The 19952-nt window shown below is 34.6% G+C and overlaps 4 protein-coding genes across 4 annotated transcripts; 3 read left to right on the top strand and 1 right to left on the bottom strand.

The window, feature by feature from the left end:
• Positions 1906-5761, top strand: LOC104731434 (cationic amino acid transporter 1-like). Its single transcript, XM_010450812.2, has 3 exons — positions 1906-2706; positions 4134-4796; positions 4959-5761. Exons 1-3 carry the CDS (start codon positions 2295-2297, stop codon positions 5678-5680), a joined length of 1797 nt encoding a protein of 598 aa, XP_010449114.1. The 5' UTR covers positions 1906-2294; the 3' UTR covers positions 5681-5761.
• Positions 6122-8886, top strand: LOC104733438 (cationic amino acid transporter 1-like). Its single transcript, XM_010453017.1, has 4 exons — positions 6122-6272; positions 6325-6422; positions 7797-8007; positions 8165-8886. Exons 1-4 carry the CDS (start codon positions 6122-6124, stop codon positions 8884-8886), a joined length of 1182 nt encoding a protein of 393 aa, XP_010451319.1.
• Positions 12749-13900, bottom strand: LOC104731433. The gene has a single exon (XM_010450811.1). The coding sequence runs from the start codon at positions 13785-13787 to the stop codon at positions 13026-13028; it is 762 nt and encodes a 253-aa protein (XP_010449113.1). The 5' UTR covers positions 13788-13900; the 3' UTR covers positions 12749-13025.
• Positions 13983-19566, top strand: LOC104731432 (dolichyl-diphosphooligosaccharide--protein glycosyltransferase subunit 2). Its single transcript, XM_010450810.1, has 20 exons — positions 13983-14129; positions 14238-14385; positions 14526-14721; positions 14809-14898; positions 15116-15178; positions 15364-15433; positions 15600-15664; positions 16031-16085; positions 16215-16336; positions 16420-16535; positions 16923-16992; positions 17409-17513; positions 17620-17709; positions 17795-17943; positions 18123-18234; positions 18343-18426; positions 18561-18641; positions 18729-18953; positions 19038-19160; positions 19264-19566. The coding sequence occupies exons 2-20, from the start codon at positions 14240-14242 to the stop codon at positions 19378-19380; spliced, it is 2079 nt and encodes a 692-aa protein (XP_010449112.1). The 5' UTR covers positions 13983-14129; positions 14238-14239; the 3' UTR covers positions 19381-19566.

Below are 19952 nucleotides of genomic sequence, written 5' to 3'. Positions count from 1 at the left end.
ATTTACCCACAACAAAAAGAAGGAGTTTTGTTTATTTGTTAAAAGTTATAAAAAAAAAGTCCATAACCCAATTTTTAACCTAATAATTTATTCTTTGCACTAAATTAAATAAGAAAGAAGATCTTAGTGCAGTGACCAAAGGTAAGTCCTTAATGCACAAGGCACCGTCACACCCGGGATCGAGTCTTACTCCCTACGAAAGTAGCGATTAGGCTAATGAACCGGTCTGTTGTGGCCCAGTGGTTGACAAAAAAAAATAAGAAAAATATCTCTTACGTGTTTTTCGGATTCTCTTCTTCACGTACAACAGATTCTTCAAAATCAAGTAATTTTATATATATATATATGTATATATATTAGGTTCAAAACTAGATTTTATTTTACAATCAAATTAATAATTTTGTTAATTATGCTTAGAAATTAGAATTCCAATACAAGTTATGATTATAAAGAAACACAAAAGTCATCTTTAACAATCAAAGTAGAATTCCAATACAAGTTATCATTTTAAAGAAACACAAAAATCATCTTTTACATTCTACAAATTTTAAAGAAACACAAAAGTCATCTTTTAAAGAAACACAAAAATCATCAATTTTTCTAAAATTATTATTTTATAAAATTATATTTAGTTTTAGGCTTAAACTAAACCATATTCTACTAAAAAAACAGTAAAAGATATGATGCTCAAAATAGTTCTGAGACAAAGATGTATTTAAAATTATTACAAATGAAAATGTGATAAAACTTTTGTAAGACTTTTTTATACCATTGTAAAATGTATTATATTTATATTAATTGTAACTTTTTTTTATGTTTTGATCTGGGGTAAAATAAATTCCTGAGTCCGCCACTGTTTCTAATTATATTACTGGTCACTACTACGGTTGACCTGAAACAGTAAACTGTCCATATGTATGTAAGCGAATCAAGATACGTATGGATGACAAGGATTATTAATGTTTAATTAATGTCTTCTCGGATATATATACTAACACATATGTGTTATGCATGTGCGTTGACACACACACACACACAAAAGGAATCATTGATACGTGTGTAGGAGCTGACGCAAATGAAATAAGAGAACTTCAAATCGAACCATAATAGAGCCATTGAGCCTTAGTGACTAGTCACAATACTCTCAATCTTCGTTTTTTTTTATCGTGGGAGAAAAATATTTAGGGTTAAAATGATGACAACCAAAAGTTTCCACTTTCCACCATGAAAAACTAATTAAGGTTAAAAAAAAAAAAAGAGAAGAATATTAACATCCACTGAGTTTTCTCTCTAGTCTCTATATATTTTAAGAAGTCTCTATTTCCTAAACTTTGGTTTCAAATATAATATGTTGATCTAATGGTATGATTCTCATATGAATTATATTGTTTCCTAAATTTGATTCGAATATAATATCTTGTTATAATAGTAATATTATATATATATAATCGTCTTATGTAAAACTTTTGCAAAGACTAAGTTCTTCTTTAGCTCCCACTTCCCCCAATTATTTTCAGTTCCAATAACTTAATGCTCTTTAAATTCACATAACACACACAAGAGGCATGATCTTTTCGTTCTGTTATTTTGTTTTTTTTTCATGGTTTATTGGAGGTAAAAAGATAACCCAAATAAGTATCACAGTTCTTGGACTGACATCGTTTAATATGAAATAGAGAAAATCAGTATTAAAACAAAATAAACATTAAAAAAAACAGATGAATCTAATGTCTTTCTTGAGGCAAAGAGGAGCAATTGCGATAAGTTTTTGGTGTGTGAAATTCGAACCAAACTAGTTTTCTTTTCTTATTTTTTTGACAAAATTCGATTTACAGCTTTTTTTTTTTGTATATATGTATTTTTAAAGAATGCAACTACTGACCAACTAGCTAGTCACCTCATAACACACAAAAATATCATGGATTGATTCTATCATTTAAGGTTTCTAATTCCATATTTAATTTCTCGGTATAGTTCGTAATCAGCTAATTACACAAAGATAATGTTTACAGAAACGTCAAAGGATACCTACTATTACTATAAGTAAGGCAGACTTTAAGATCCCAAATTTCTCTGTTTATCTGTTACTTACACAAAAAAAAAATTAAAACAAAATCATACGCTTTTCACTTTTCAGTTTCATATACCTCTCTCTCTGTATTTTCCCAAGTTTCTTGTCTCCATTCATTTTGACTTGTATTACAAAACCGATCTCAGATTCTGAATCTCAATCAGAATCTGGATCGTAATAATTTCTTGTTTGTCCAAACCAAAAAAAAAGTTTAAAAAAAAGAATGGCATCGGAACAAGGTGGTGACGCTAGCCTACGTAGGCGAGGCTGTTCATGCACAAAAGATGATTTCTTACCGGAGGAATCGTTCCAAAGCATGGGGAATTACTTTAAGGCACTTAAAGAAACACCTAGTAGGTTCTTGGATCGTATTACCACTCGTTCACTCGACACCGACGAGATCAACGAGATAAAGGCTCGTAGTGGTCACGAGATGAAGAAAACGTTGACGTGGTGGGATCTGATGTGGTTTGGTATCGGTGCAGTCATTGGCTCCGGTATATTCGTTCTCACCGGACTTGAAGCACGTGAATTTTCCGGTCCTGCCGTTGTGGTGTCTTATGCCGTCTCCGGTGTCTCCGCCATGCTTTCCGTCTTTTGTTACACCGAGTTCGCCGTTGAGATTCCCGTCGCTGGTAATTAAAAAATACTATCTTATTTTATATATTCTTGTTCAAGTTTTTGATTTAGATATAAAATTTTGAATATTTAGGATAAGAACATAACGCATATTAACAGATCTATGTTTTTGTATATCGTCGGTCATAAATTTGCGAATCGTAATCAGGGAATATAAAAATGTTGCGTATGATCTGGTTAATATATGCATTGCAGACGTACCATTTTTGACGAACTTCGTCGATAAAAAAAATATTACTACAATCTTGATTCAATCATTTTCCCGGCAAGATAAATCTTTTTCTTTTTTGGTTCGGCATAAATTAAGTTTAATTTTGTCCCATGTGTTCTGGGATGTCTCTAACTCTATATTGTAGTGGTTTAGTAACGAAAGAGACGTTTTTAATACAACAATTTCAAAAATCCTTTTTCTGTATCAGTTAGACAGTCACTTTCATTCACCGTAGACCGATAAAAGTATACTATTTATGTACATAGAGTCAACCATACACTATGCTCTTGAATACTTTTAAACGCATAAGAATATAGTAGTAGTTACTTTGTTTCGTTTGTCTTACTGTAATAAAATAGGTACAAACTTTTAGATGATAAGGACTGCTCGCACCTACCATGCTTGTATTCTTATAAGAACATAAACAGTATATTATCCTGTATTGAGTTTTCAACTATCGTGGCCTGACGGAATCTCGGGGGTCAAGTAATTAGTTGACTTCAGAGGGTCGTTCACATACACACGTGCTGCACTTATCTATCTATCGTATAATCTTATTACTATAAATTTGATATATAGTAGCCAAAAATATTTATCTTCTTGTTGACAAAAAAATCACAAAATTGTCCAATCGGATGATTGATTATCATATTTGAGTTGATAGTTAAGACCATGTTTATTGCTTATTTTTGGTGAATGTTTAAACATTCTTTTTAGAATTAATTTAACACTATTTAATTATAAGTGTAGTGTGTGCAAAAATGTTTTGAAGTGTCTAATTAGAAACTCTTTTACACATTTTAGAGATATTCATAATTAAATAACCTTAAAATTAATTATAAAAAAAAAACATTTTAGACATTCTCTAAAAAAACTAATCAAGACAGTCTAAGCTAACTTACATTGTTCACAAAAAGGGGCAAATTTGTCGCCATGTAATTAGATTTTCGTTTTGGCTTTAAAAGTAATAATAGTTTTTGGTCGGTAATATTATATCAATTTTTATCGCAATTTTATTTCTGGCCGAGGTCTCCTAGTAAGACTTAACATACACACGAATATATAATATTATCTCCACATTCATTACAACAGTTTAAAATTTGTTGTTTTTTTTTCTGTCTATATACGGGTTTAAAATTCAACCAAAAACGCTAACGTATTTACTACCGACGACCGACGTTACATAACCATTTTCGTCAAATGTATGTTTAGGCGGTTCTTTCGCTTACTTAAGAGTGGAGCTAGGGGACTTCATGGCATTCATCGCCGCCGGAAACATAATCCTCGAATACGTAGTCGGCGGAGCTGCCGTTGCTCGATCATGGACCTCTTACTTCGCCACTCTTTTGAATCATAAACCTGACGACTTCCGCGTCATAGTTCCCCGTCTTGGCGAAGACTATAGCCACTTAGATCCAATCGCCGTCGGAGTTTGCGTGATCATTTGCGTTTTAGCAGTCCTTGGCACAAAAGGATCCTCAAGATTTAATTACATCGCTTCTATAATCCACATGGTCGTGATTCTCTTTGTTGTTATCGCGGGATTTACTAAAGCCAACCTAAAAAACTACAGCGATTTCACTCCGTATGGCGTTAGAGGAGTGTTTAAATCCGCGGCGGTTCTTTTCTTTGCCTATATTGGATTTGATGCTGTTTCGACGATGGCTGAGGAGACCAAAAATCCAGGGAGAGATATTCCTATTGGTCTTGTTGGATCGATGGTGGTTACCACGGTTTGTTATTGTCTCATGGCGGTTGCGTTGTGTCTCATGCAACCGTATAGCCAGATTGATCCGGATGCGCCATTCTCGGTTGCTTTTTCGGATGTTGGATGGGATTGGGCTAAGTACATTGTCGCGTTTGGTGCCCTTAAAGGTATATAACAACAATTTTGGCCTTGATTAAAATGTTGCGTTTGTGTATATGTTTACATTTGATTTTTGTATATTCTAACTAAACTCACAATCCTAAGCATTATCTTAAGCAAACAAAACTTGGTTTATGTGCCACATCCAAACTAATCGTTGAAATGTGTAGGTATGACGACGGTTTTGTTAGTTGGAGCCATTGGTCAAGCTAGGTACATGACGCACATTGCCCGGACCCATATGTTGCCTCCATGGCTAGCTCAAGTCAACGCAAAGACCGGAACACCGATTAACGCTACCGTGGTAATGCTCGCAGCGACAGCTCTCATAGCCTTCTTCACAAAACTGAGAATTTTAGCCGATCTCTTGTCTGTTTCGACACTTTTCATCTTCATGTTCGTTGCTGTGGCTCTTCTCGTCAGAAGATATTACGTCACCGGAGAAACATCTTCTCGTGACCGTAACAAGTTTTTAGTGTTCTTAGGTTTGATTTTTGCGTCCTCAACCGCGACTGCTGTATATTGGGCCTTGGGAAAAGAAGATTGGATTGGATATTGCGTTTCGGCTCCGATATGGTTTTTGTCTACAGCTGGAATGAAATTTCTTGTACCGCAAGCTAGGGCTCCGAAAGTTTGGGGTGTTCCTTTGGTCCCGTGGTTGCCTTCAGCTTCGATCGCTATTAATATATTTCTTCTTGGTTCGATCGATGTCAAATCTTTCATTAGGTTTGCAATCTGGACAGGTGTTCTGCTTGTATATTATGTCTTGTTTGGGTTGCACGCAACGTATGATACAGCTAAGGCGACGTTGAAGGAGAAGATGGCTTTGCAGGAAGCTGAGGAAGGTGGTGTTGTTGCTGATAATTCAGCTTCTACAGCTTTAGATCACTAGTTGTTTTTTAAAAGATATTGGCTTTGGCTTTCAGTTTTATTAGTTGTCAGATTCTTCATTTGGTTAATTAGGCTTCTCTCATAGATTATAATGTCTTTGGCTTGTTTAAATTTCTCAATATGTTAATAGATTTTTCATGTTTGCAACAAATCATGCATGACAAATTTATTTCCGACTAACAAAATGCTAATGTGATAAAAAATAAAGAGATGATATGATATATGAAAGTCTATTTTATTTCTTATTATAAAAAACACATACATAAAAATATTTTACTTATGTTTTGCTTATATTTAGGTATCTGTGATCTTAACAAGTTTTTAGTGTTCTTAGCTTTGATTCTTGCATCCTCAACCGCAATTGCTGTATATTGGGCCTTGGAAAAGAAAAATTGGATTGGGTATTGCGTTTCAGTTCCGATATGGTTTGTCTACAGTTAGGATGAAATTTCTTGTACCGCAAGCTAGGGCTCCAAAAGTTTGGGGTCTTTGGTCCCGTGGTTGCCTTACAGCTTCGATCGCTATTAATATCTTTCTTCTGGGCTCCATCTCCATCGATGTCAAATCTTTCGTTAGGTTTGCAATCTGGACAGGTATCCTACTTATATTATTTCTTGTTTGGGTTGCACATAACGTATGATACAGCTAAGGCGACACTGAAGGAGAAGATGATGTTGCAGAAAGCTGAGGAAGGTGGTGTTGTTGCTGATAATTCTGGTTCTACAACTTTAGATCATAGTGTGGTTTGGCTTTTAAAGATATCGGCTTTTGCTTTCCATTTTTAATATAGCTATCATATTCTTCATTTGGTTAAGTATGGTTCTCTCACAAATTGTAATGTCTTTTGGCTTTGTTAAAAAATTTCAACATGTTAATAGATTTTTCATGTTTGCATCAAAAATATGCATGACAAATTTATTTCCGACTAACAAAATGCTAATGTGATAAGAAATGAAGAGATGATATGATATGAGAGTCAATTTTTTTCTATTACATACATAGAAATATTTTACTTATGTTTTGCTTATATTTACATATGTTTTGCTTATTTTTTTCTTATTTAAATTTCTCATATTAAACATTATTTATAATATGTCACGTAAACAAAAAAACTTAACGGTGAAATTAGTTGAAAAATACTTAATTCTATGTAATACCTTTTTAGTTTATGATGTTAGAAAGTTTTACATTAGATAGAATAAACTTTAAGTAAATAAAAAAACTTTTAAGTAAATAAAATGTAAGTGATATACATATATACTATATTAGGACCCACGGTACACCGCAAGACAAAATTATTTATAACTAAAATATTTAAATTATAAGTTATATTTGTTGGTTAAATATGTTATAATTATATAATAATTGTTTAATAAACCATATAATACCGCAATATAATTTATTTTTTACATAATAATTATTTAATCAATTTAATTAGATATGTCTATTCTCTGATATTAACATTGTTAACAAAATAATAAAATAATGTTTTACCCGTGTAACACCGAACTAATGATATTTTTTTAATTTATATAAATATCGATAAAACCCGTCCCGCTATATAACCCCGTCCTGAGATATTTTAACTCACATTATATCATCTTAATTTTTAATATTTATCGTGTATCTACGGTATAATATTTATCATATTTAACTTTTTAAAAGTTTTAAATATTTTTTATATTTAACCTTTTAAAAATCTTTAAAATAAAGAACCGGAATAAACCAAATAAATTTTTTTAATGTTTGAATGCCTGATAAATCAAGGTTTCTACTCATTTGTATTCAGAATCATTTTGGTCTCTTTTATAGTATGACTCTAAACCATTGTCCAATTTTTTTAGACGACGTGGGATATTGTACCCATATATTTATTCATCTATTGAGTAATATATGTCCGTTTTAATTTTTTTGTATTACATCATATGCAGGAAAAAATCACAATTTTTATTAACTAAATATATTATAGAATAATTCAAGATAATTTAAATAAAAATTCAAATAAAAATGAAAAGAAATCATATATTTATGTTTGAATGAGGTAGAAAGATTTCCTTATTTTTTAAAGTCTAATCTATAATTAATTTTGAAGTTTTAGTAACTAATATTAAAGTCAGTGCATTAAATGTAAAAACATTCCAAAAAGTATTTCTATTGGTTTTGTTGGATCGATGGTGGTTACTACGGTTTGTTATTGTCTCATGGCGGTTACGTTGTGTCTTATGCAACCGTATAGCCAGATTGATCCGGATGCGCCATTCTCGGTTGCTTTTTCGGATGTTGGATGGGATTGGGCTAAGTACATTGTCGCTTTTGGTGCCCTTAAAGGTATAACAACGATTTTGGCCTTGACTATGTATTTGCGTTTGTGTTTATGTAAATATGTTTACATTTGATTTTTATATAAACTCACATTCCTAAGCATTATTTTAAGCAAAAAAATATTGGTTTATGCCACATTGAAACTAACCTTTGAAATGTGCAGGTATGACTACGGTATTGTTAGTTGGAGCCATTGGTCAAGCTAGGTACATGACGCACATTGCACGGACCCATATGATGCCTCCATGGCTAGCTCAAGTCAACGCAAAGACTGGAACACCAATTAACGCTACCGTGGTAATGCTCGCCGCGACAGCTCTCATAGCATTCTTTACGAAACTGAAAATTTTAGCCGATCTTTTGTCTGTTTCGACACTTTTTATCTTCATGGTCGTTGCTGTGGCTCTTCTCGTCAGAAGATATTACGTCACCGGAGAAACATCTTCTCGTGACCGTAACAAGTTTTTAGTGTTCTTAGGTTTGATTCTTGCGTCCTCAACCGCGACTGCTGTATATTGGGCCTTGGAAAAAGAAGATTGGATTGGATATTGCGTTTCGGCTCCGATATGGTTTTTGTCTACAGCTGGAATGAAATTTCTTGTACCGCAAGCTAGGGCTCCGAAAGTTTGGGGTGTTCCTTTGGTCCCGTGGTTGCCTTCAGCTTCGATCGCTATTAATATATTTCTTCTTGGTTCGATCGATGTCAAATCTTTCATTAGGTTTGCAATTTGGACAGGTGTTCTGCTTGTATATTACATCTTGTTTGGGTTGCACGCAACGTATGATACAGCTAAGGCGACGTTGAAGGAGAAGATGGCGTTGCAGGAAGCTGAGGAAGGTGGTGTTGTTGCTGATAATTCTGGTTCTACAGTTTTAGATCACTAGTTGTTTTTTAAAAAGATATTGGCATTGGCTTTCCATTTTTATTTTAGTTTATCAGATTCTTCATTTGGTTAATTAGGGTTCTCTCACATATAGTAATATCTTTTGGCTTGTTTAAAATTTTCAGTATGTTAATAGATTTTTCATGTTTGCATCAACACATGCATGACAAATTTATTTCTGACTAACAAAATGCTAATGTGACAAGAAATAAAGAGATGATATGATATATGAGAGTCTATTTTATTTTTTATTGTAAAAAAAACACATACATAAAAATATTTTACATATGTTTTACTTATATTTTACATAGGTTTTGCTTATTTTTTATATATGTTTTGCTTATTTTTTTGTTAATTTATTTTTTCATATTAAATAATATATGTAATATGTTACGTAAACAAAAAATCTTATCGGTGAAATCAGTTAAAAATACTTAATTATATGTAATACTACTTTAGGTTTGAGTAAAAAAAAAATACTACTTTAGGTTTATGATGTTAGAAAGTTTTACATTAGGTATAATAAAAAAGTTTTTAAGTAAATAGAAAATAAAATGTTGATATATATATATATATATATATGTTTCTACTATAATCATAAATTAATAAAAATATATAAATACCTAAATACATCATCCAAAACATGCATGCATGACAACTAAAGTCTAGTTTATACACCCTCGATCATTTATTTCTGATAAACATTCGTGTTCTATGGGTTCACCTTCTTAATTAAGCTGTTCTTTTGAGCAAAAGTAAATTAAATATGAACAAGTAGTGGTTGAAATAAAAAAATTAACTTTTTTCAAGCAATCCCTACATACATATCAACAATATTATTAGTTAACCGTGTAAACATTAAAAACAATTTTTTAAAATAGTTAAATATGATTTATATTGTAATTGAAATGCATATGCAAGACTATGTTATCATTTTATATGTCTTCGAGTTCACATACGGACTTAAAAACAAATCAAGGATCACTTACCCACTTCTCGCCCACAATTAAATACATTCTCCAAGTTCTTCTATAATGGAATATGAATAACTCATATGACTTTTCTTAAAACGTAAAATAATTAAAACTAAGTTTGGACCGTAGCTTAGATCATGAACCGGTGCTTAAGTTTATAGGATTCTGCAGTCTTCATTTTTCCTTTGTAAGCTACTAAAGCTACATAGAAATTCAATGAAGAGCATAAATGTAGGAAATCATCAAAATAACCATAACTTCTCGAAGAAAACAAACTTTTCTTTCTTGATTTAAGTGAGAGGATTCGATGTCTTTTTAGTGTATTGGGATCATATTAAATCCTAACAAAAACAATCAAATGATTTTTAAATAATTTTTTTTACAAAGACTTGCAAAATCCGTCAAAAAAGGAGGCTACCAACATTTGCATGAGCATACCAAGTACTTAAATTCTTATCCCTCCCTATTTATTTTTATCTCTTGCTCTCCTCCATCTTCCAATCTCTCTCTTGCAAAAAGCTCGGAAAATATATTGTGGTGGACAAAAAATCCACAATATTGCAAACATATTCACAACTTTACCAATACAGTTTTCAAGAAGCACGGAGTAGTAATGAGTTTCGTGTTATATAAAGTCAAACAACAAGAGTCTGTTACAGCAGTAGCTCTATCAGATGACGATTCACGAGGGTTCTCAGTTTCAAAAGACGGTACTATCCTGCATTGGGATGTATCTTCTGGTAAAACCGTAAAAGCGAATAGTACAAATGGCCAAGCGATGAAGGTTTGAGGTCCCACGGGTTAAAATTCGAAAAATCTTGGAATGGAAGGCATAGCAAACAATCCCTAACACTAGCGGTGATTGCCATGTTCATTAGTGGGAGTTAGTGGTATTCAAAAGATCCTGTAGAATACTAGGATTTATAAGATTTGTGATCCTGGGACATAAAGATACACAAAAATGTTGACTATTTTACCACAAGATTCGGAGGTTTCCATAGGTCTACAAAAAGAGATACTGGACTAAGGGAAACAAAAGAAGCCGAGAGGCAATCAGAAGTATTCTACCCACTAAGCCACTCAAGACTAGAAGTAATTTCTTTGATTCACTACCTTCAAGTAAAAGATCACCACCACCATATTTGAGGCTTCCAAGTTGATTCGAAAAACTCAACTCTGGGATCAGCTGAATAAGTAGTATGATCTCTCTACAATTGTGCTATCGTTTATGAATACCTCAGGCTTTGCTACGGCCAAATAGCAATCTCTGTCTTCCAAAACTTTACGAAAACGGGAGAACAAGGGGTTTTGCTCGATGCTTTCGTGGTTTTTAGAGAGTATGAGCACATTTGAACTTTCCGATAACCAGAAAAGAAGGTCCACCATAATCATTTCCAGTCTCTTCTCTTGAACCACTGAAAGAATGAGAATAGTCTTACTATAATAATCAATAGAGACGATAAGAAAGAGAAATTGATAGATTATTTAAAAAATAAAAATGAGAGAAAGAGAGGGTTCTTCTTCACCTTTGGTTTGTGGAAAGACACGAAATCCGGTGCCCATAAATTCGTCCCACATTTCATCGGACCATGTATTAACCCAAGCCCAGACAACCGTCCTACGATAACCCGAGTCAAACAATGCATTCTGGATTTTCAGATAGATCAAATCAAGAGATGGTGTAATCCTCCATGTCCAGTATCACACATGTTTTACGCCCTAACAAAACGGAAAACGGAAAACGGAAAACGAATCAAACAATTACGGAAAAAAATCAGATCGTCAATGCAAATAATTAAGTTAGACAACAACAACAACAACAACAACAACAACAACAACAACAAAAAATATAGCAAGGGATAGATCTTACTTCTGGTTTGTTGGCTGGGGGTAACAGGGATCCCATCGAGTTTTCGAGAAAATACTATGAGACGCTGCCGATGAGAGAGGCTATTTCTTGACGACCACGATAATGATGATGTGTGAGAGAGAGAGACTTTATGAAATTAGAAATTAAATACTTTATAAAGCTGTCATATATCTATCTTTTGTGTGAATGCCAATATTGATTGTGTTGTGTTCGGCAATTTTCCATATATGGCAGGAACCGCGGCCTGGAACATGGGGCTGTATAAAAATCTACAAACAAAAAGTGTCTCACTTTTATATTGATTTTTTTTTGTTTAGAACTCAAGTTATATTAGAGGTACCACTACAACTAGTACAGAGAAGAAAGAGAATTCTCTTTAAGACTAGACTTCTACGGCTTTTAAATTATGATGTTCCTTAGAGAATCCTGGTGGTCTTGTAGCTTAGGACTCTTGCCATTGCACTCAACCGGGTAAGAAATTGCAGAAAATGAATTTTGGCGAGCCTGAAGGAAATAATACCAAAAAACAATGCATATTTGAATGAAGGAAGAAGCCACAAGCAGAAGCAGAACATCATCTCCTAGAAAACGCTCTACAGAACTTCAGTTTTACATTTATCATAATATAATTAAATACATCCAACACGCAGCTCAAAGCACAAAAACTCAATTCTCGTACGGATTAGACAAGTGTCATTTTGTTGTAGATTCCAAGTTACTCTGGAGTTGTTTATTACTATTTGCTAATTACTATCTAGGAGTATGATTCTGGTGAGGATTAAAAGATGCACCAAGTTTGAAGCTGATCACTCCTAACTTTTCAATTTGATCACATGACCCAGTGGCCTTCACAAAGGTCCAGTAGACATCCTAAATGTGTGTAAACCCAAGAGACCAGATGAGAAAAGAGATACAAAAGCGTGATCCAACTGAGACATGTAGATTTGGGTCTAATGAAGGCTGTTCCTTGATCCTGTTTGCATATTCCTTCTTTCAAATCTACTGTATGTACACAGATAAAGCCTCAAACAAGAGGATGGTTCCATTTTACATCCTAGAAAAATTCACCATTCACAACTCGATATGATATAACTTAACCTCAAACAGAAGAAAGTAAAAAAAGGACCATAGAGTGGTAATAGCCAATATGGCCAAATTTTATTTCAGGAAGATCATCACAAAGTAGTAAAATGTCTCAAAGTTGTTTCCTTTGATCGAAATCCAATCAACACAACTCATCTCCAACACAAAGAGTGAAACAAACTAACAGCGGAAAGACAAATTCCACTAACCTCATCATCTCAGCTTCTCTTTACCTGAGTTCCTCTTATTAGCTGCATTCATAATCTTCTCAAGATACCCTTCAATAGGAGGAGTAAGCGTAGCAATACCTCGAATCGCCGGAAACGGAGTCAAATCACGCACTAAAGCAGACTTCTTCAAATGCTCAGGCAATGCCTCAACAGCAGCTTTCCTCAACTTCAACAAATTAGTCTCCGCCACACGTTTCGCCCTATGCTCTCTCATAAGCACTCTACTATACTCTTTAGCAAGTCTCTTCCCATCCTCTACCGTAACTTTATACTTAGGCAACTCATCTTCCATAAAAATCCCTAACGAAATGTAATCCAATCCCGGAGTCCCAATCCTAATCGGCTCTGTGGTAGTAGTAATAGTAACTCCCATTTTGTATCCACTTTTCTTCTGAATCTCAATCTCTCGTTGTCTCGCTTTACTGATCAACCCTAGCTTCTCTCGTTTCGCCTCTCTTTCTATATCTTTGGGTCGAAGGTAACGAACAGGGCAAGGAGCGTTTATGCATTGATCGTATAGCTTCTGCTTCTCATCTGAGATTCTTCCTTTTCCCTTACCTGCTTCCTCACCACCTCCTCCGCCGCTGCTTCCGCCGCCTTTCTTGATTGTGAGTTTGTTGCGCTTCAATGGTTGGCCCGTCTTCAGCTTAGCTTTTCCTTTAGGGGTTCCACTAGCGTAGCATTTCTGAAGAAAATCGTAACCCAGTAGCTCGATTTTAGGTTTCGATCTCGCGAATCGGATCATTCTGTGATTCTGATCTTCTCCTCAGAGCGGAGCTCTCCGGTTGAACTGTTAAGGTTTTAGGGTTTTTTTTTGATACGTCGTCGTTTCAGGACTAACCACAATGTCACTTGAGTGTAAAATTAGCTGGAAGCGAGGGTAAAATAGTCAATTCAGTTACTGTCATCAAACTCACACTCATATTTTTTTTAGCCTTTTGTGCTCTCTTTCTCTGGTTTCGTCCTCTGGGGTTCAAAAGCTAATAGATCGATCCTACGCTTTCCACAAACCTCAGTCTCCGTTGACTACTGAGACTCGTCGACCTCTGATCCTCTTCTTTGCCTTGTACGGATCTACTTCCGATCTGTAAGAAGCTTAAATCTCCGATTGTTTTTTTTTCTGGATCCATTCGTCGTAGATGCGTAATTGTGTTTTGATTTTGATGAGTTTATCTGTTTTTTTCTTCTTATGCAGTGATGATGGCTGGAAGTGGCTTACGGTTTCTGGTTCTGATACTCGCCGTAGCAATTTGCGGTGCTGCTTCTGTTTTCCAGCCGATCTCAGACTCTCACCGATCTGCGGCTGTGGATGTCTTCTTACCAGTCGATGGATCCTACAAAAGGTTTGTTTCTCTATTTACTTAGTTAGCATTGTTTTGATTTAGGTGTTTTTAATGACATTTCACTGATTACTACGTAGTTCATGAATTGTTTTGTGTGTGTACCTATCTAAAAGTTTGAGTGTTTTTTTTTCTTTAATCAGCTTAGGGGAGGCGTATGAAGCATTAAAGACTTTGGAGATTCTTGGAATTGATAAAAAGTCTGATCTTAGCTCAGCGACTTGTGAGAATGTGGTTAAAGTTCTAGGATCGTCTTCTTCTACTCTAAAGGATGCATTCTATGCTTTAAGCGTTAATGGGATTCTAAAATGTAAAACTGGTGAAGCTGTTCTTCTTAAGGTAAACAATTGTCTCCCTCTCAGTATCACAAAAGTTGTTTACCTTAAGTGGTTAAAGTATGTTCATTTTTTTTCCCCTCTTTTGAAGGACATTGTTTCTCAACTTCAAGCTGGTGTTAAAGGTGCAAAGTCATTGCTTGACTTCTACTATTCTGTCAGAGGTTTGGTGCTTGTTAAGGTAAATACGAATTAGTCTTTTGATGGGCGTCTTGAGTGGGATTGAGTACTATTTCCAAAGAGTAATTTTAAGAGAGTTTTGTTAGTTTTTGGCTCATTACTTGCAAGTGTAAAAATAGTTTTGGGAAGAGTTTGTTTTATTCAACTCCATAGCTTTGGCTTTCTGCTTTTCCTTATTACTGGCTTCAGGGTTTGACCTCGCCTTTCCGTAAATACAGGAGCAATTTCCTGGAACTGTTCTAAGTATTGGAGATGCCGAAGCCGTTTTCCGTTCCATCAAGGTTTGAACATTTCTATCTAGCTCACCTTTTATTTTGTTGTTGAACTATCAGATGTCACATTGTACATTTTGAACTATCAATTTTAGACTCTGGTAGAAGTGTATATAATGTGGATATGTTACTGTATTATTCTACTTAGATTGTTTTCCGAGTAAAATTTGGCTGATATAGTGCATTTGTGTCAGACTCTTAGCCAGACTGATGGAAGATGGCGCTACAGCTCCAACAATCCTGAATCAAGCACCTTTGCTGCTGGTAAGTAGTACAAATTGGATTAGCACTTTGTACTTCACAATGCTCAAACGTTAATGCCAACCTTTTAGATTATGCATCTCATCCATTCTTGCTTCATCTTGTTCACTATCTTTGCTCCATTGTTATATCGTTCATTATTCTGAACATAAGATTTTGTTTTCCTCAGGCTTAGCCTTCGAAACGCTTGCTGGAGTGATTTCATTAGCACCTTCAGAGATTGATCAATCATTGGTAAGTGAGATCTTTGAACCACTATAATACTGATTTCCTGAGAATATATTTTATGAGACATCACTACAATATCTTGGTTTAGTGTTGATCTACTTTTGGTCTCGAACTCTTTTAGTAACTAAAATATAGAATTGTGTTCTGATTATTATAATTTCCAAGTCCTAGCTACAGGGAATTGTGTTCTACAATTTTGTTTAAAGAATTGTGTTTTGATAATTAATTATGCATGTCATGCATGTCTGCCTGAGTTCTTATTGGATTATGCTGGTGGTTTCTTTGAATTCTTTTCTGCTATTTTATCTGGTAGTTTGGGTGATTAATCTTGGTTATGTGATGATATCTTCATTCATGTTTGTCATCTTGTAGATCCAGACATTGAAGACTGGTATCCTGAAGTTATTTGACGGTATCCAAAAATATGGTATACAATAAACGACTTGCTATCTTATGTATATGGCTATATGCATAAGAAATTCTCTTCAATCGCTTCATTTTTTCACCTGTTTGGTTTTTGCGTTTATGGGGTTTGATTGTTTTTTTGGCATTTTAGACGATGGGACATTTTATTTCGATGAGAAGTCTGTCGATGCAAGTCAAGGCCCAATCTCAACTACTGCATCAGTAATTAAAGGGATTACGTCATTTGCAGCTTCAGAATCTACAGGACTGAACGTATGTAATACTCATATTTCTGTTTATCCTATTCTGCCAGATGTGTTGATAATTCACATTCGTGTTCCCATTCTCTCATGCAGCTTCCAGGTGATAAGATAGTTGGTCTTGCCAAATTCCTTCTTGGTGTTGGAATTCCTGGTGATGCCAAGGACTTCTTCAACCAAATAGATGCACTAGCTTGTTTGGAAGACAACCGGTAATGCTACTTTCATGCCATTTTCTGCATTTTCGTTTCAGTTGATTTCAGTACACATGGAAGAGCAGATTTCAGTAACCTTGAATTGAGTGAGTGAAAGCCATAGATTTGCAAGGGTTAACTGTGACTCCTGTTCTTCTGTGTTTAACAGTTGCTTTTGATAGAGGGAAACTGTTTCGCTTTACATTGTCAAATTGTTTTGCATGTCTTGTAGTATTCCATCCTAGATTTTTTAACAAAATAAATACTGCAGAAAAGATATCTGTAAGGACGAATAGAAGTTTAAACGTTCCAACACTCGTGAATTTTCATCTCTTATGCTCTCGCTGTAATTTCGTCATTCTATTTGAAGAATAATATGTTCTATGTTCATTCTCATCATTTCAGGTTTTCCGTTCCACTCATCTTGTCTCTTCCATCTACTGTCATTTCATTGTCAAAGAAAGAGCCTTTGAAGGTACCTTATCATTAACTTGCATCAAGATGTGACTGGCATGGTTTGGATTTTCTTTTTCTCTTTCCGTAATCTTTTTTTTTCCCCTCTTGGGTTAACACAACTCTCTTCAGAGTTCTGGGTGCTGTACTTTTAGTAGGGAAGTCTTAACTTTGACCTCTCTGGTACTTGTCCCTGTTGATTAGTGGTAGTTTAGTAGGGAAAGTCATAATTTTGGATTTACTGGCTATGATTACGGCTCCCTGCTGATTAGTGGTAGCTTAGTATTAAAAGTCATAACTTTAGATTTTCTGGCTATGATTACGGCGATTAGCTGATATTTGGTTTAGAGATTGCTCAGTCTCATGGAAGTGCATATTCTTAGTAGAGGTCTCTCATTTATTTTATATTCTAATATTGTAATCTTTATCTTATACTAGGTTAAAGTTAGCACTGTACTCGGTTCTACGGCACCAGCTCTTAGTGTGAAGCTCGCACAAGCTATAAGTTCTAGAACAAAGGATTCTTCTGTAATTAACAACCAGGTAAAATAATGTAGCTTCTCTGACTGTTTGAGCTCGCATTTGTAAATGTTTGGTTTTCTCTGCGTTGGGCTGGTTTACATGTTTCCATGACATTTTGGGAGTGCAGGAGCTTAAGTTTGACGCTGACAGTGCAACATACTTCCTGGACTCTTTTCCCAAAAACTTTGATGTTGGAAAGTATACATTTATATTTGAGGTATTGCTCTTGGTAGTTTTTTTATTACACCCAAAGACTTCATATAAATGTATATTAATAACATGCTAAGCTTCGTCTTCTGCAGATTGTTTTAGATGATTCAGCAAATGAAAAAGTATACATAACCGAAGCTCAAACAAAAGTGCCTATAGCTGCCACAGGAGTTATTAGCATTGAGAATGCTGAAATTGCTGTACTTGACAGTGATATTGGGAGCGTTGAATCTCAGAAAAAGTATGTCACCTGCATCATTGTTAAAAAACTTCCTTTTCGCCTACTGTGATTGCTTGCTTAATCATTTTTGTTAGGAAATTTTTACCATTTTATTGGTTACAAAATAAATATTTTTCATCTTTTTTTCTCGTGCTTAGCGTCTTCATTTTGTTTCTTGGTCCTCTTTGCAAAATTTGTAGGCTAGATTTAACTAAAGACGGAGCGGTAGCATTATCAGCAAACCACCTCCAAAAGCTACGCCTGTCATTTCAGTTAACTTCTCCACTTGGCCATGTATTTAAGCCACACCAGGTTTGTTGATTCCTGAATCCGCTTTCTTAATGGTTTTGCACTGTTCGCTTTCTTGACTTACTTCTTTTTTTTTTTTTTGTCAAACTTGACTTACTTACTTCCATGCAGGCATTTTTCAAGCTGAAACATGAGTCACAGGTCGAGCATATCTTTCTCGTGAAAACTTCTGCAAAGAAGTCTGAATTAGTTCTAGTTAAGTTCCTTATACTACTACATTTTGAATTTCTTTTGCAGAGAAACTTATCTTCTTGTTTTTTTTTGTTCTGTCTCATCTTCATTTTTGACGCCCAAATACAATATTAACGATTAATGTTTGTATTTTTCAGGATTTTCTTGGATTGGTTGAGAAGCTCTACTACCTCTCTGGTAAATATGAGATCCAACTAACCATTGGAGATGCTTCGATGGTAAGTACTGTTCTTTCAGTTCCATTGCAGTTGATTTATGTTTCAGGAATTTGAACAATGTTATTATCTTCCTTTCTGTTTTTCCAGGAGAACTCTTTATTAAGTAATATTGGGCACATCGAACTAGACCTACCAGAGCGTCCAGAGAAGGCGCCTCGTCCTCCTGTACAATCTACTGAGCCTCTCTCAAGATATGGACCAAAAGCTGAAATATCACACATCTTCAGGATTCCTGAAAAGCTTCCAGCAAAACAGCTCTCACTAGTTTTCTTGGGTCTTATAGTCCTCCCATTCATCGGTTTCCTGATTGGGGTTAGTCTCCCTTTGCTTGTAAACAGTATACGAAGAAAATCATCAAATTTTTTTCACTACTCATATAAACCTTTTATGTTTCAGCTTACACAGTTGGGAGCGAATATAAAGAGCTTCCCATCTTCGGCTGGTTCTGCAATACCCGCTTTACTTTTCCATGTCGGAATTGCAGCTGTTCTGCTTCTCTATGTACTGTTCTGGTGGAAGGCAAGTGTTCATAACCCCCGCCCGATTCTTGTTTAAGACTATAAGGACCATTGCATCAAAGTACTCATATCACAATTTGTTTTGTTTTGTTGCATTTCTACAGTTGGATCTGTTCACGACACTAAAGGGAGTTTCCTTGTTGGGAGTGTTTCTGCTGTTCGTTGGACACAGAACACTCTCCCAGCTCGCAGCAGCATCGAACAAGTTGAAATCTGCTTGAAGAATTTGAAGAATGCACTATATATGACGGATCTTCTTTTTTGGGTTCTGCGTTTTCAGTTTTGTAGTATTGCTTATAATAGATTATGGGAATGGTGATTAGACAATTCGAAAGAATTTCAGAGTTTACTTGAACTCTCTCTCTCAGTTTAGTCTTATAAAGTTATCAAGAGAGTCTCTTTCCGTAGCCTTTTCGTTGAACCAAATCAACTGAGATCATTATTAACTCATCATTAGATCAATTGAGTTTCGTAATCATTAACACTCTATTACTGTTAGTTGGAAAGTTAAAAAGTCTTTTACAAAATTAAAGAAATTGTATTAGGCTGAAATATTGAAACGTTACGGATTTTCATTTCATTTTAGTCAAAACTGTTACAAAATAAATAATAAAGCTAATAATGATTTATACTATATATTATACTATATATTTTCTCATTTCTGAAGAAAAGAAACTAGTCAACGACAAGGAAATGTAATTGGTAATTGACCTTACATAACTTTTACAATTAAATGAGAAATGAGGAAAATTAAAATTTTGGAAAAAGGAAAAAGAAAAAGAAAAAAAAGAGA

This window comes from Camelina sativa, chromosome 12 (genome assembly GCF_000633955.1).
Source record: "Camelina sativa cultivar DH55 chromosome 12, Cs, whole genome shotgun sequence".
Classification (NCBI taxonomy): domain Eukaryota; kingdom Viridiplantae; phylum Streptophyta; class Magnoliopsida; order Brassicales; family Brassicaceae; genus Camelina; species Camelina sativa.
This window is presented reverse-complemented; position numbering and strand designations above follow the sequence as displayed.